The 16597-nt window shown below is 43.7% G+C and overlaps 1 protein-coding gene across 11 annotated transcripts in view; it reads right to left on the bottom strand.

The window, feature by feature from the left end:
• Window positions 1-16597, bottom strand: part of robo2 (roundabout, axon guidance receptor, homolog 2 (Drosophila)) — a 289705-nt gene that overhangs the window by 14721 nt on the left and 258387 nt on the right. For 6 of the 11 annotated variants that reach the window (XM_020088438.2, XM_069534223.1, XM_069534219.1 and 3 more), the window contains 8 exons: window positions 14549-14673; window positions 14282-14453; window positions 13075-13263; window positions 12151-12177; window positions 9350-9392; window positions 5272-5399; window positions 4126-4398; window positions 3015-3140 (listed from right to left, as the gene is read on the bottom strand). In XM_020088438.2, coding sequence (XP_019943997.2) covers window positions 3015-3140; window positions 4126-4398; window positions 5272-5399; window positions 9350-9392; window positions 12151-12177; window positions 13075-13263; window positions 14282-14453; window positions 14549-14673 — 1083 coding nt within the window. The remainder of the gene's footprint in view (window positions 1-3014; window positions 3141-4125; window positions 4399-5271; window positions 5400-9349; window positions 9393-12150; window positions 12178-13074; window positions 13264-14281; window positions 14454-14548; window positions 14674-16597) is intronic. The other 5 variants (XM_069534222.1, XM_069534224.1, XM_069534227.1 and 2 more) reach the window with 3 other exon arrangements.

Here is a 16597-nt window from a genome sequence, read left to right as displayed (position 1 = left end):
GTTGGCATATATATATATATATATATATATAAATACATTTGTGGCTGGCAGAAACATCTCACATCTCAATCCAGAAACTACCTCATGCTGACGTCACCGGCCACACAGGCAAGTGAAAGCCATCATTGGGAAACTCTGCTGAACACATTTGTATCTGTCATCTGCTGGTTAGGTTTCCCTGCCAAAGGCCTGTAATCACTGCCCCCAGTGCCACAAAAACGCTGCCAATATTGCATCTTGTGCAATGTAACGTGATGCACTGAGACTAATAATTTAATAAACGGATTTGACTCAAGCGCCGTAAAAAGTACATTGCTGTCATCAAAAGAAACTTACAGAAGCAATGAGGTACATGTCTATTGATTGTCACGGAGGCCAGATGGCAGAGAAGTCATGAACACTGTATATTTCAAGTTCAGAAAATTCTCATTATATTACAATTTAAAATCTATTTCCAGCAAGAAAGACAAAAAGTACTTCTAAGATGAGCACGGAGGAGTGAGAGAAATCTCCGGCACGAGGAGATACAAGAGGAGTCGGAATGAGATTAATAAAGAATGGAAGTGATAAAAGAAACAACTGTAAGCCCAAGGCAGGCGGCTACAGTGTAGGTATAGTCTGAAAGTAATTGGGTTTCCTAATTGTACCTCTGGGCGACGCTTGACTTTTACCAATAAATGGTGAGCTGACGTGATTGTTCAATCATCCTTAGTCTCTCCACACAAGACCAGCCATCAATATTGTAAATGAGCCTCTTCTAGGGAAGGATTGACTGGCACTGGAATTATTACAGCTCACCCCAAATATGAAAAATACAGAGAGAGAGGCTGTGGCTAGGAGCTATACAGGAATTACACAGCGAAGCCATCCCCTATGACAAAACTGTGCCTCTCTTCAAAGGGGAACTCACACTAAATATAGATTCAGCTCTGGGTATTTATACCCAAGGTTTGGGCGGCCCCAGCCTATAACTGTAGGGCTGCAAAGCCTTGAGCTTGCTTTGTTTTCATTGGGTGCGTCAGTGCTGAGGGGGAAGCCACAGAGCAGAGACTTGGAATATGCAGCCAGTAACTTATGGGTGGGTGAATAAATTCAGAAGAGGATAAATCAACTGAAAGTCATCTATCATCATGTTTTATCTTAATTAAAAAAAAAGTGACATGATGAGGTGGGATGCAACAGATACAGGAGGTGCAGGAGCACATCAGTTCACACACAACCACGGACTTCAGCACATGATCATGGACTTTGCAGCCTCACAGTCAGGCGAGTGAGGGCGGAGGGGAACGGGGAGTCTTCGGGGTCTCAAACAGACAAAAAAACCCAGAGAAAACACCAGCTACATCTTCCCCCTTACACTATGAAAGGTTTTAATGAGCAGCTTCATGCCCCCAGTGGAGATCCACGCTGCTATAAAAGCCGCTCTATTTCAGTTCCTTTTCATCCCGCTCCCCTCCTTCAGACCTGACATTCATTATTCTTTCCATCTCCTCGGAGGGAGCGCAAGACTCTGCAACTTCTACTTTTTTCTCCCTTTCAAATGGTGAGTTTACTTTGGCTGAGGTCTGAATCAAAGCTTAGCTTGTGCTGATTCAAATTCTCATCTGTGTTGTCAGTTGCACCAGACTGTATATAACACGCAGTGCATTATATAGAAGACATACAGTCAGTCAGTACAGTCACAAACTCAGTTTGATGCTCATCCCTTATTCTGTATAGAGAAGAATATCATAGTTTATGTTAATCCATTCACTTTTATAGCGTTATTAATACACATTTGAATTATTATTTCACTCTGCTACCTTTTTGCCTGATGTCAGCTTGGATCAACTCCAGCCCTCCTTCCACCCTCAACAGGAGAGGTATAAATAATGGATAGATATTTCAATCTGTCCTGGCTGAGGAATGAGGTTGTAGTAACCTTTATGTTATACAATATTATTTTTACTATAGGAGACTATGTCTGAGTATAAGTGAAAATTAATAAACCAAAGATAATTCTTTAAGAAAATAATCTTAATATATCTCGCTGAGAATCTCCATGATTGATGCCACTCCTGTATCTGTTTGTGACAATAACCTTGAGGTTTAGCCAGGAAATTGTTTTTGCTACTTAAAAGCTGTTATTTTACAGTACATTAGTGTTTCCATGTTAATTTTCAGTACATGAACTCAAAATACAGCATGTGCTAAGCCCAGCAAAAGATTTCCTTAACCTGAGTGTCTATGGGAAGGATCTGCCTGTGAGGCACGGCCACTTCACATCTTTCTCTCCAGCCGACTGTTCGCCGGAGCACTGAATTAGAGACCAGTTAAGGCAGTGGCTTGTAACTAGATAAAAGAGGAGAGTAGAGGGGAGGCAGGCAGAGGGCTGTCCTATAAATGACATTGTAATTCTCTGAACATAGGTTTTAGTGTAGTCGGTGACCATTAGTAGAAGAGGGAAAAAGGGAGGTATTTTTGCCACTTTACCCAGCCAAGCATCTCTAATGGCGTGTGTGTGTATATAGACCACTCCGTCTGAAAGACTCCCTCTGCCCCAATTCCCATCTTCTCAGTCACACAGTGAGAGACAAAGCCTTAACAAAGAGCAGCAGTGATGGTAGAAACCCAGGATTAGCACTTGCAGCAATATTCTGTCAGGAGCTCGTAGCACTATTCTACTCTCCCTTATTTAAATGTCCTGCTTTTTTATGCTCCAGTAACTCATGTCCAGCTCGGATCCCATATCACAAAATCACTACATACAGTAATCGCATTTGTACTCAGTACCCCATATTAGTTAAAAAATAACCACATGATGTAATGCACTGTGAGCAGGGGGAGCTGAGTGAGGAAAGCATCTCTGGTGAAGGAAAGGGACGACGCAGGAAAAAATGTTTGATGTCAGGTTTGTACATGCAAATAACAGATCAATGAAGCAATTAGGACACCCATCAATCATAAAATCAAGCGGCAGAGCCCCAGAGAGTTTCCCAGTTTACTTTGCAAAATTCTCCACTGCGTAAACCAACCTGAGAGACTGCCGCTTCGCTCTGAGCTGTTGTGAGAGCTGGTGGTGCTGAAATCTTGTGATTGGTTGTGTGGTATTCTATTAGACAATCCATCGGCCAATCGGTAGTCAGGAATGAAAAGGAGGGCTACAGTGGGGGTTAAAGGGCAAAAACCAGAGTGGCATCAGGTGATTGGCACTTAGCACAAGCACATGCAAACATGCAGTTAGAGCATCAAGCAAGCAGGATATATTCAGGAGTCACACACTTAACAGGCTGGAGTGATTCAACACTTTTCATTCACTGTGGGATTTTTAGGCAACAGAGTAATCTGCTGGACAATTACGTTTTGTTTTCATTTAAAACATAGATAAATGAGTGAATGCTAGAGATTTTAATTCATGTCCCTCTAGAGAGAGTCATACAAAATAAGTCGGGATCATGTTTCTTAAAATGATGCCAGGGAGATTTAGAAATGAGTTCTTAAAGATCCTTTGCATGAGGAGAGGGGACTATGTAAAAGCTATAAATAATCCATTTTAGACTTTAGAAAATTAGATCATAAATATGTATTAGAATACCGTCAAGGAATGCTCATCACACCTTAAGTGTGAAGCTCCAGTCTGCTTTAAAAGTCCCATATTAAATCCACAGTAATTAATTTGGATCCTTTTCCAAAATATTACTCAAGTTAAAACAGATTGGCAATTACTCTGAAACTGAAGGAGTGGTAATATCATGAAAACCCAGCAAGAAAAGAGATGGATGACTAAACTGTACTTCTCCTTCAAAAGATGTTTATTCAACCTTGGAGAGTGACCAAGTTGATGTCTGCTGGAGGAAAAATGAGTCTTTTTAAGGAAGCCTCCCACCACCGCAGCCGGGTTAAAAAGGCTTCAGAGTCTTTGGGTGGAAAAGTTTAAATACTAAATGACCATTTTTTTTTACAACTGTAAACTTTGTAGTGTGAGAACTCGGTTAAATGACTATGTTTTTTATGTCACTGGACGACAATAGTGGCTCTATAGCTGACACACAATTGTATAAAACTTGCTAAACCTCCCACACATGAGGGCAACAGTGTCCCCAAAAAACCTCATACTGGCACGCTCACTTTCTCAGTATAACTTACTGTTGTTGCAGGAATTCTTGTCTGGCAGGGAGTAGCCCAGGTTGGCCATCTCCTGCTTGGCCTGGAGCGAGGCCTTCCACTGGGCCTCAGGCAGGTCTACAGCCAGCTCATGGATGCTGCTGGAGTGGAGAATCTGAGTAGTGGCATAGGGCGTGGCCTGGGATGTTTGGCCAGCGCTGTTGTAGTTGGCTTTGGTGGTGAAGTCTATGCTGCTGTAGATGGCTCCATCAGAGAGCATGGTGCCCGTCTTATCCCCTTGACCAGTGGGGATATCTGGAAAGACAAAGGAGGAGGAAATATAAGAAAGCTGCCTTCTAAAAAAGGTTCACTTCACCTTTATCCCTGCAGCACTTAATCAAAATCGTTTTGTTTTTATGGCAGATGAAGAGAACAGGACTATCCAAGTGCATGTCCGATAAAGGGTGCTTGACACTTATGAAATTACAGTCTGGGTCCTGGTGCATTCAGGTCCGCGAACATCTTAAGCAACAGCACTTAACAGCAAAATCTCAATGAAAAAAAACCATTCCATTATTTATGTATTCCACGGAGCCCTGTTCCCCCCTACATGTGTGGATATCTCACTCCCTCCATCCTCTGTTCATATACATCAGGGACAATGCTGCTGCTCTGCATGTGTGCGCGATGACAGAGGAAGGGAGGGAAAGAGCGAGCAGACTCTCCGTAGTGCCTGGTTTGCATGCCCAGTGAAGGGGAGATGATGTAGAGCCATGGCGGAAGTGTCCGCATCTGCGCCAGTCAAGCTGCGCCTGTCCTTCACGACTGGCTGCTCAACACCATCCTTTCAAACACCCATCCACCCCCTGCTCCTCTTCCTGTCTCTCCCCTCGCATTCTCTTGCTCTGAGGTATGGGCTATGACACCAAGCTGGACTATTTGCCATTACTCAGCCTGGTGACAGTGGCGGCCCCATTGTTAATGCTCTAGCTGTCCCCTGATGTGATATACAAATGTATATCCAAACATGCATGGAATTTGCATATACTCTATGTATCTATCTCGCATGCATACATGTACATGATGAACAACAGGAGCTCATGGTAGAACAGGAAGGAACGCAGGTCATCATCTTTTATCTCTGTCAGTCTTTTCATAAAACGCCTGGGACAGCACCAGGGCACTTACCTCCTCGCCCAAAGTTACTCAGGTCATTGGGTCCCCCAGAGCTGCTGTTGACAGGCAGGCTGGTGGCTGGCCAGGAGTCAGCTAACCAGGGGTAGCCTGGGTCACCGGCATTCAACAGTCCCGGCCGGCTGTGCAGAAACACAAGATAAAACACAGTATTAAACACAGGCTGTGCAATGACATTACTATCAGAGTTTATTGCACTAACAACATCCCTCATTCCTTATTATGCATGGTTAAATTCAGCATTATGCTACTGGATTTAGAATTAAAAGATGAAAAACATGACAGCAATCAGCAGAGAGGCAATATGAAGACAAAAAACAATGAAACATATGTTTAAATGTTAGTTTGTGCACAGGAATGTGTGTTTGTCTGAGATAGGCTTGCCATAAGCCTCTGAAGCTAATGAAACACATCTGAGATAGTGGCAAGAACTGTACAGATACATTTCTTTTCTCACAGAGTCAAATTCCTTCAGGCATACACAGCCCTTTATCTCTCTGTTTCTCCTGCTGGGTCTTTGTCACATTCTCAGAGTTATTAATGCAAAAGCACACCGTGGAGACACTAATGCATACATTTGCTCTGTGCACACATGTGCAGCAATGCACGTCGACACCCATATGTATAGTTCCGTCATTCGTTAATATCTCCGGCATTCTGCTGTGTTTTCCCATCAACCCCTTGTTGTGATGTCCAGACAGTCTAAATCTTATTTGATGAGACGTCAAACCTCAGCCCTCGCCCCACCATGATGCACCGACCCACTTGTGGGATGCCTGCATATGGGTGAGGGCAGCTCCATTTAACAGGTGTTGTGTCCCTCCTGAGGGGGTGAGGACCATAAAAAGCAGCCATTAAGACTTTAACCTGTCATGGGTGACTGCTGGGAGGCCATTAGGGCCACTTTACTGTACAATCACGTCTGAGGCTCGTTACCATGGGAAATACAGATGGAATTGTGTTAAATGCTGTTGTTTATGTTTCATTGATGAATCAATTTTAATGACCTAGCATTGGAATCAATTAAAATATGTATAACCACTAGTTTACGAAGCAGAGGAAGGATACAAACAGACAAAAGACCCACTAGCAGAATTTTACTGAGGGGCAGTTTCTCTGATAAATCTCACCCTGCAACGGTCAGAGAAGCACCACGTGTAATGAAGTGGATGGCTTAGCCTTCTCAAAAACACAGCACATCCCGCTGTCAGTGCCCGGCAGTGCTGTATGTAGCAGACCACAGACAGACTGGTGCATTCTGAAAGTCTGTGTAACACAGTAGTTAGCCTGGCTGCCTGAAAGGGCTTTTTGTCTCAGCTCCACTGGGGCGATGTGTTGGCTCTGAGGGACTGGGACAGAGTCAAGCCCTGAGGACAAGGGCAGGTAATGGGCGTGCTGCAGTCAGTTTCTCCCTCAGCCACAGGTTCTAAATGAGAAGAGCTTCTACAGCAGGGGGAATCCAAATGAACTGCAGCCCTGGCAAGCTAAGAACCCTCGCTGTGGTTCCTGAATGCCAAAACAGGCCCTCGGGGGAGACAAGTCATTCAAATTGATGGCTGTGCATCAGACACATGCACTTTTATAGGGTAATACATCTCTCCCCATCCTTCTCCCTGTTTCTCGCTGCAATGTTTCCCAACTGTTATCATTCTCTCTCTCTCTCTCTTGCCATACCATCTTTCCCTAACCCTTTTTTTCTCTTCATCACCCCCCCCCAACACACCTCCATCTCCTCTTTTTATCCCTCTTGCACCACTCCTGTGTGCTTAGCATCTGTCAGACTAAAAGCAGATGAAAAAGAGAGGACATTGTCTCTCTTACAGACTCCAGTAAGACTGCATCACAAATGCACACGGTCTAAAATAAAAGACCATGACCTTGTCTTCTCGCCGCTCTCACTTGCCCCTGTGTGCTCCAGCACGTCCTCCCCCAGCCCGAATATAGAAAGACCATTTGAAAGACAAGGAGCTGACAGAGGAAATGGCTGCATCGTCCTTGCATTTATCACACAGCAGAATTCCTGCTAAAGGATAATTAGAATAAGACTGATTCCTTCTGGGGATATTTGTTGTGTGTGTGTGTGTGTGTGTGAGATGGTGTAGTAATGGGGAACGGGCAGGAGGTGGACACTGGGTCGTATGTCTAATGAAAAGTTGACACCTAACTTGGATGGATAGCAACCTTGGCAGATAAAATTTGATTTGGAGCGCTTCCTCTTAGACATTTCAGTTCCTTGTGATGGGTAGGAAACCATAAATACAGCCTCAGACCCCGACACTGAGCTTCCCATAAATAAGCCAAGTGAGAGGCATTAATTCCAAAGCAACTTCGTAAATCAGGTGTTTATGGTCCCACAGACTAGTGAATGGAACATGGATTAGAGGTGTAGACATTAGCTAACACTAAAAGCAATGAGAAACCTGGATTACATTCTAGATTAACTCTCGGGAACGTGCTGTCATTTAGCATTCAGAGCCCGGATTGTAAAAGAAATCTCCATAGCAACAGTGTCAGTGAAACCTGTTCACTCTGCCTATAGGAGTGAATCTGCTTTGCTAAAATATTGATCAGTGCTGAGATGGGAAGTTATTACTACCTCCTAATTACCATCTCCCTATTGGCAGGGGGATAAGGAATGAGCCCATATCGGCTTTTATCAATTTCAATTGAGCAGCCAAAATCAAATCGTCCAGACCTACCGATCTGCAGCCTATTCATCTTCCATGATTCATTTATTTTGTGATCGATTAAGTGTAATTGTTCAGTCAGGGCAATTTGGCAGGAGCCAATGAGAAAGTGGAAACAGACGCAGCTTCATTTGCTATTGTCTAATTAATGCAATAAACATCTCATGTAACCAATGAACACATTTTCCTCTGATACTGTGCTACATATTTTCACTCTCAGGGCAGATGGGGAAGTTGCAACATCTGGGATTCGATGGCACTAGAGTGACTAACGGATCAGAAGCTCGCGTTATAATAAGTCCTCCAGACTGCATCCTATTCCAGTGCTGTGCAAATTGTGGCAGTCGCTGCTGCTGACTAAAGATATGACAAATACAAAGCACCGCAAATACAGACATTTCAAATCCTATTCGCTGGACTAAGAATCAGAAGCACTTATGTGGAAAATTGAAGGAAAAACTGCAGCAGAACGTAGATGAGAAAAAGGCACGACAAATGGCGTGGCTAATTCATTGAGAGCTTGCTGGCAGCTCACAGAACATTACAGGCAAAATTGTCTATCGTGGCATCCAGTCATATGCACGGAGTATAAGGGGTTTTAAAAAAAAAGCATTAATAAAAAAATATTGCAGCCAGACTGCAGAGCGCACAAACTCCCAAAAGCCCAGAGACACAGGGTCAGATTTAGTTGGCGGTGTATCGTTGAGTGTTTGAGTCCAGGAGGTTTTACCTAGTCAGGTGTGATAAGCAGTAGATAGGCGGAAGCACATGATTCTCAAGGGAGTCTCATAAATGCCCACAAAGGCTCAGTAACTGGTGTCATTGAGATGTGCCCTGTTCTCTGAAGCCCCTTGTTCTTTCACTAACACACACTGAGATGGAGCAGGCTATACGGGGGTGCAAGTGGGGTACCTCCACACACCTCTCCCCTGGGTAATTATTTTTACATTATTACATGTGCTCAGATCCCAGCTGCCCACGCAAGGTGACAGGCAGATTTATCACTCCAGAGGGCTTCTGGGTTGCCTGTAGCCAGCAGCAGAAGATAGATGACAAAATAAAAACACTCTCTGCTTAAATTGTTTCTGTTAATTCTGTGGAGGAGATTTATGAGTTCATCTGTCGATGCATGGATGGAGATGTGGTAGAAACGCACATTTGCACGCTGGTTTGCATGGTCGGCACACAAACAGGTATCGGTTATCTATCAATCTATCAGTCATTTATCAGTGTTAGAATCAAGAGCAGCTTGCGGTGGAGGTGATGCATGACTGTGGAGGAAATGCGTAAAGGCATGTAAAGATAGTAATGATGGGAAGATTTTTTACACTCAAATATTGATGGTCTAGTTTGGTGTTAGGTTTTGTTTCTGGATGAACACTCACCTTCCATTGCTCATCAGACCGCCATCGACTCTCTGGAATGTCACTGATGACAGAAAAGAAAGAAAGAGGGAAAAGATGGAGGGAAAAAAGCAACACCAGATATTAAATTTTCTAGTATACATAACTAACAAGCAGGATTTATTTTCATAATTAAGACACATTGGACTTTCAGTATTTCCCTGTTTCCCCACGTGTTTCAGCAGCTATGTATTCATCTGTTCACTTTTCTTACACAGCTGGATAGCTAATGGTTTCAGTAAGGGCTGCGGATGTCTCTCTGCATCCAATGCCTTTCATGAAAATTAAAAAAAAAGTGCAAAGATGAGGACTGCATATTGCTTTGCATTAAGTGGAGATGTCATGTGTTCCTCAAGGACAAGATGCCTGATGAGAGGGAAAACTCATTTCATCTTTCTTGTTTTGCTGCTGAGTTATTATCAGATTTGAGATTAAATTCTCAGCCAAAAAATGATTAGAAAAGGCAGAGGGCTCATTAATCACATTGGATTTTCTATCTGGAAGTGCAGTGGCTGAGTTACTGATGCTCCAGCTTGCAGGGGCTCCCCAGAAACCATGCATGTGACCTGTTCCATTACAGTGATGTATTGATAACAAGGGCCGCTCTTTGACTGTGGTTTGGCGAAATTCCGTGGCTCAAAGTGAGCGACGGCTTTGAAAGATCTATTTCATCTCCGTTCACCAAAGTGATGACAAAGCAGCACCGAGAGTTCTAAGCATGTTAAGAACTTCAATGGATCACAGGGAACACGGAGGAGAAGCAAGAGTTTTGGAAATCACCTCATACCAATGAGAGGGAAAGAGAGGGTTGGGGAAAAAAGAGCTGGTTTACTCAAGAGAGAGAAGGAGAGCTGTTAGTAATTTGGCTCATGTGCTCCACAGATGGAGATTAAAGAGAGGAGGCAGCATTCCTCCTCTCTTTTCTGTTTCATTCAGGTTGATTCCACAACAAGCCCAGGCATGGGCGAGAGAGAGGGGGCTTTTCTGTGGGTGACGTTGTACTGCAGATGACAGGGAGAGGAAACTCCCACAATAGATTACAGAGGCTGCTAACAGGACATTTTAATGCATCATCAACACTACCTAGGCTTACTTAATCCAATTTCCTCTGAGTTCTAAGCGAGAAAAACACAATTCAAAATTTGTCTAGCAAGCATATCAAAACAGTTTAGGGTTTATTTACTGCATTCAGATTTAAGCAACTGCATACAAGCAACTGGAATTAAAATGCTTACTGCTAACAATAGTTTAACTCAGATAAAACAAACATTGCAGGGTTGTGTGAATACATCGCAGCTTTGACAGCTTGAGACAGACTTGTGTTTCTTTATTTAGTCATAGCTGAAGCCATTTGTCTTTGTTCCACCACCAACAAACTTGTGTTAGAGAATTCTCCGTCGTCTCAGAGAGGACTGACAGGAGAAGGAGGTGGAGGCGAGGGGAGACTCGGCAGCGGGAAGGCCTCTGAAGTCGCTATCTGTGCTCAGGCACATTTCTAGGCTGCTGTGGAATACTTTCATGTTAGCCAGAGTGACATGGCGGCACAGCTGTGCTTTTCGCCTCTGTCTTCCAGATAAGCACTTTCTCCAATATGAATACAGATTAATCCCCTTTAATAAGCATTAAGGGGGGGGTTGGACATAATCAGCGTATAAAAATTCCATCAAATCTCTTTCCTGCTGGCTGTGAGCCACAGCAGTGTAGTGATTTACCTATCCTGTACTGACAGGAGGCTGAAACAAGACACTCTCGATATATCAACTAATTGTCAATATAGAGAAGGGCAGCACTGCAGGACTCCTCAGCCGTGCTGTGGCTCACGTTCTAAATATCACCTCACCTGTTTTATCCCTGCAATATTTTACCCTTCTCACCTATTAAAACTACTTTAGTGAGTTAACATGATTTTTCAATTAAAACCCAGACAAGTTTATATAACATTTTCATGTTCAATAATTAATGTTGTTGTTATAGTGTTGGAAAGGCTAGAATCATTTCCATGGGGACTAACAACACAAACCTATTAGTGATGGTTAGAAAGTCCAGGGAATATAAAAAGAAGAATGTGCTGAACCCTGACAGTGTATACTGCAGTTCCACTGATATTATCCAGAACAAAGGAATCATTTTAATTTAACCGTTCTTTTGAAAAGTCAATGCACTTGAAAACACAGTATCTTTGATTGACTGAATCCACTCTATCCGCAGATAGAATGATTTGTGCATTATAGGTGCCACTCTATTAAGCATAGAACAGCTAGTGACCAACAGAGTAGCTGTTCTTTGCCATTACGATAAGGAAATTAAGCCAAGGCAGCCAAATGCATGTAGTCATAGTAGCAGGTGACAGTCCTTTGTCACAAGATCACAAAATCTGATCAACCACCCAGCTGCCTAAATCACACCTACAGAAATACGTCTTTTAGATTCAGAATGATTTAATGATTCTAGAGAAAAAAAAAGTAAGATGCAACTAGACAGGATGAAACTTCATTCATAAACAAACATACACACAAATACAACACAACATGTAAATCAGGCGGAAAGTTGGGCGGGGATAAGAATTGAAGTTTGCGGGGCCCTGGTCATGGCCAATAACAAATGTGGATTCATTTCACTTTCAAATTTGGTTCTCTGTCGGGTTTAAAATCTTCATTAGTATATGGTTTGGATTTGCATTAGCCATGACCATCAGTCTGACAATCCAAGCACATATACTATAAGCGGGCGGGAGATGGATCTGCGTTGAGGTTGGGTGAGGAGACAGGACAAATGATCAGTACCTGCAGGGGTGAAGGTGAAGGACTGAACTGCAAAACAAGAAGACAGAGAAGTTGTGCGTTAAAAGCCTGCAGAGATAAGCAGAGCTTTAGGGGTGTCTGCACACCGGGGACGGGGGCCAAGTCGAGAGGCGCTGGGGGGGTCAGACAGTGTAAGACCACATTGTCACCCCGTGTGCAGAGCGTCAGGCAGGAAAGCAGCCAGCTCAGAGGCTACAGAGGTGCAGAGACGGTGGCACAAACCAAAGAAAACACATGTAACAAACAGAAATGAAAACAAAATTAACCAAGCAAATTTCTATTAGCCGACACTGACTCTCTACCTGAAAAAATAGCGACATAAATGTGTGCTTCTTTTGAATTTCTGCTTGTTAATAATAGAAGAACTAATGTTAGAAGCTGCACGGACACAGACACACAGGAAAACGTGTCAGTTCATTACCATTTTCTGCTCTCTAATTAAATTTTGAACCCTTGGCAGTGCATGTGGACTTGGTGGTTGCTAGTATTGACTGGAGGGTCGCTCAAGTAAGATGTCAGGGTCAGTGTGTGGGAGGAGAGCTGGACGATCTCCAGCTTCAGTGACCAGCAGAGTCCAGTCTGCCCACTCAGTCCGACCACCCTGGGCTATTAACCAACACAGTGGGTGGATTTGTCAAAAACTGTAGAACTGTGGATACGATTCATGCTGACATATGTCTGCCTGTTGAGCTTTTGACACCACAGCCATCTCAACCGCACTGCTTCTACAGTATTCCATTAAATCTGTGCTGAATAAGACTGCGCAGTGTTAATGAAGTGGTAAAATATTCATGCTTTGATATAGAAAAACATAATTATTTCTTGAGTAGTGGACCAATTTCCCATTGTTTGCAAGGGAGCAGAATGTCAGCAGCAATTTGCATAGGTGACTATGATCAGTCTGACCTGCGTAGTTGCTCAGTCCCTTCCTCTTCTTTCTCCTCCAGTAGAGCCAGATGCTGAAGCCCATGAGGATGACCCAGCAGGCCCCACCGATACCCGCGATAAAAGCAGGCTGCTTCACCACATCAGTGATCTGCTCTGTGATGCTGTTGTTCCGGTTTCCATGTATAATCACGTCCCGAAACTCCTTACCTGAGGGCACAGGGAAAAACAGGAGGCGTTAATGTGATGCTGGGCGGATAGCTACTGGAGGGAAACAGGAAATAACAATGCTGCTGTGCATGATTTGCTGCTCCAAGGTGAAAGTTAAGACAGCTGCCCATATAATGCCGAAAGGCCCGGAGAGTGTTGCACTTTTTCACTCGGTAGAAAATAACACCTACAGATGCATCAAGGCAGGGTTAGGGCTAGATTAGGCTCAAAGGAAGTAGGTCTGATGAATTTCAGCTGAGATATTGACAAAGGGAGCAGGACAGGATCTACAGGATGTGCAGTGAAATATAATGTGCAGACTGAAAAAGACAAAGCCTAAAAGCTTATAACAAACCCCCAGATGAGCAAGTTGTTTGCTTAGCTCAGCCCCTAATTCACTCTATTGCCGGTAAAACACACCATGTGAAAGGATCCTGGTCTGTATTGATCTCCAATCGCAGCTCACCCTGACTTGTCTGCTTGACACTATGTCTCGGAGCACGGTGAGACATGAAGCACGAACAAATGTTCCCTCATAACCGGAACAAAAACACTCAAAACAAAAACTCAAAATAATAAATGTGCATGAGTGCAAAGATGAACAAAAGCTCTTTATCGTATTACTGTGTGACCACATGAACAGAACCAATCGCACATCCACAGACTTGCAAACACACAACATATTATAACTGCAAGCTTGGGGCTCTGCTCTGGGAGATGGATTATGTGAGTGACACTGGGGAAATAAGAACATGCTACAGGCCAAGCCATCAGTTATGGGTCAAATCAGGCACAATCTGCCTCGGCTCCACATAAATCACACGTGGTCACGCCACATTTCAAAAAGTAGTATTTTAACAATAATATTAATTTGGGATTTCACACTGTTTCCTCTTCTGTTGATCTCATCCTGTAACACTGGAACGCTGTGTTTTTTTATGTGAACACTGATGGTACCATGGGGAAAAACAAATTGGAAGTTAAAATGTTTTGAATGCTTTATATCGATCTGTCTTACCGATGATGATAGACTGAGGTTCGCTCTTGACTCCAACCCCCGCGCTTGTGCTGGCAGCCACTTCCACTCTGTACACCACTCCCACCTGCAGCCCACCCACCACCACAGAGCGTATGGCTGCATCCACGGTCTTATTTACATGGAAACGTGTCTCATTGCCCAAACACCAGATCTAATGCGGAGAGGGAGAAAAAAAGATATGCAGTTGATTTCATTTGGCTTTGTGTGATTGAAATGAAAGTAAAAGCTGACTTGCTGAGCACAAACCTTGTACTCTTGTATGAGGCCGTTCTGGTGGTCTGATGGAGGGGGGTCCCAGGAGATGCTAATGGAAGTGCTGTTCTGGTTTCCCACAGTCAGGACTGTTACCTGCTGAGGAGGGGCACTGGGAGCTAAAAGTGGAAACACAAGATAACCAGGTCAACTATCAAATATACTATTTTACAGTTCAGGCAGCACAGTATTTAATTGGGATGCACATTAGTATTTTACATCTGAAAATGTTAGAGCTCGGAAATATGCACATACATACAATCAGACACACACGCACGCACAGACTTCTCCAAGGAATGTAATTCTTTGGGGATGGCACAGGTGCCTGAAGGCTGTCAAGATGTCTCATTAAAAGAGGGATTTGCATGAGGACCAGGGCAGGTCTGACATGGCTGCAGCCTATCTTTAACGTTTCACTATGATTTAATATCTCACCCTCTGCTCTGGGGTGGTGGAGCTGCACAAAGAATACCGGTATTGATTTGTGGAATGACATCCTGGCACAGTCAGACAAGAGCTCTCAGAAAAGCTAAGTCTCCAGTATTAACCCAGCCATGGTAGCACGTAGGTCAACAAGCTTATAGGATGAAGCGCAGACAAGGGGGAAATAGGAAAAAAAAAAACATTTTAGGGGAAGGAAACAAGGTCTCAGTAAACATATTGATGGATTCCATCGATCAGCCAGATGAAACTAAAGCCAGTAGGTAAGGATAAGACAGACCCTTCACAGAGGAGCTCATCTAAATGAATCAGTTCTGTCCACAGACAAACGGAGAGTGTATAGAAACAAGACAAGTCCAAGCTTTCATAAACCTAACTCTGTTGTTATTCTGATGGCAACACTCTTCTGACCCCACAAGGGGTGACAGAGGAAAAATAAATAACAGTTGGCCCAACTGGAAATAACGTTTTAAAAATAATGTTTTCTCATTTCCGCAGTAGCTGGCAGGGGAGAGGCACCACAGCAGAATACTGACAGGTCAATTACTCCTGAGCTGCCTCTCCCTCACCTTGCCTCCATCCAAAATGGCATGTGTCACCCTGTAAATCTGAGCTCATCCCTCAGTGCGATTGGCCACACAGTCCCCCAGAGAGCCAGAGAGCCCTGGCATGGTGGAAGATGAATGGGTCCAATGATGAACCCAGCACCTTGGCCAGATTAGAAACAATCTACCAAGGGAGCATCTGATCAACCATCGTGCTCAGGGCTCTCCACCGTTGAATTACATCCAGGTGACAAAGTGGTGGATCGGTGCGTGGCAGCCATCAGAGACAATGTCGTTCAAAGTTAATGCTATGAATGATTTAGCAGCTTATTATCATGCATATTTGCACTAAACAATACACATTTTTCATTAGCGTCCTCAGAGGCTGTGCTAATAGAGCCATTAGCGGCGTGATGTATGGCAGGCAGGAATGTGACCCCCTGTCTCTCATGCACACACAGCACTATGCTGCATGATGAAGGAATAGAGAAACAACATAACTATACACAAAAGCCAATAGCTAATGTAAAGCAGTGGATAGCGTAGGAAGAAAGATATGAACCTTCCATCAATATGGATTAGTGCGCTAGAAATGACAATAGGTTCGAAATGTGAACAACTATAAGCATCTTCTTGCGTATTTGATGGGACTCAATAGAAAATTATTAGACAATCATTCAGTGGGAATCAGATTGAAGCCAGAGTTCATCTTAGGCATCAGTCCCGACATGACTGTCCAGAGGGAAAGTGAGACATTGGGTGAAAAAGAATGAGAAGACGACTTGGATTGACACTGCTTTTGAGCCCTGAGAATCCACCTGGACCTGTTCTGGGATTCTCTAATTGTGTTAGGTATCGAACAAGTTTCAATCACCCTCTGAACTAGACCTCTCCTCGTATTCTTCTAACTGCCCTTCTCAGTAGTCCCAAGGTCTCTGAGAAGCCAAAAGAATTGTGGCTGACGGTGTATCAGCTATCTCAGCTGACCAGGTGCTGCAGCAGCCTTGTGACAGAAATAGAAAGTGGCCAAGCTCTCTGAGGGACTGGGATGCAGATA

This window comes from Paralichthys olivaceus, chromosome 11, assembly GCF_024713975.1.
Source record: "Paralichthys olivaceus isolate ysfri-2021 chromosome 11, ASM2471397v2, whole genome shotgun sequence".
Classification (NCBI taxonomy): domain Eukaryota; kingdom Metazoa; phylum Chordata; class Actinopteri; order Pleuronectiformes; family Paralichthyidae; genus Paralichthys; species Paralichthys olivaceus.
This window is presented reverse-complemented; position numbering and strand designations above follow the sequence as displayed.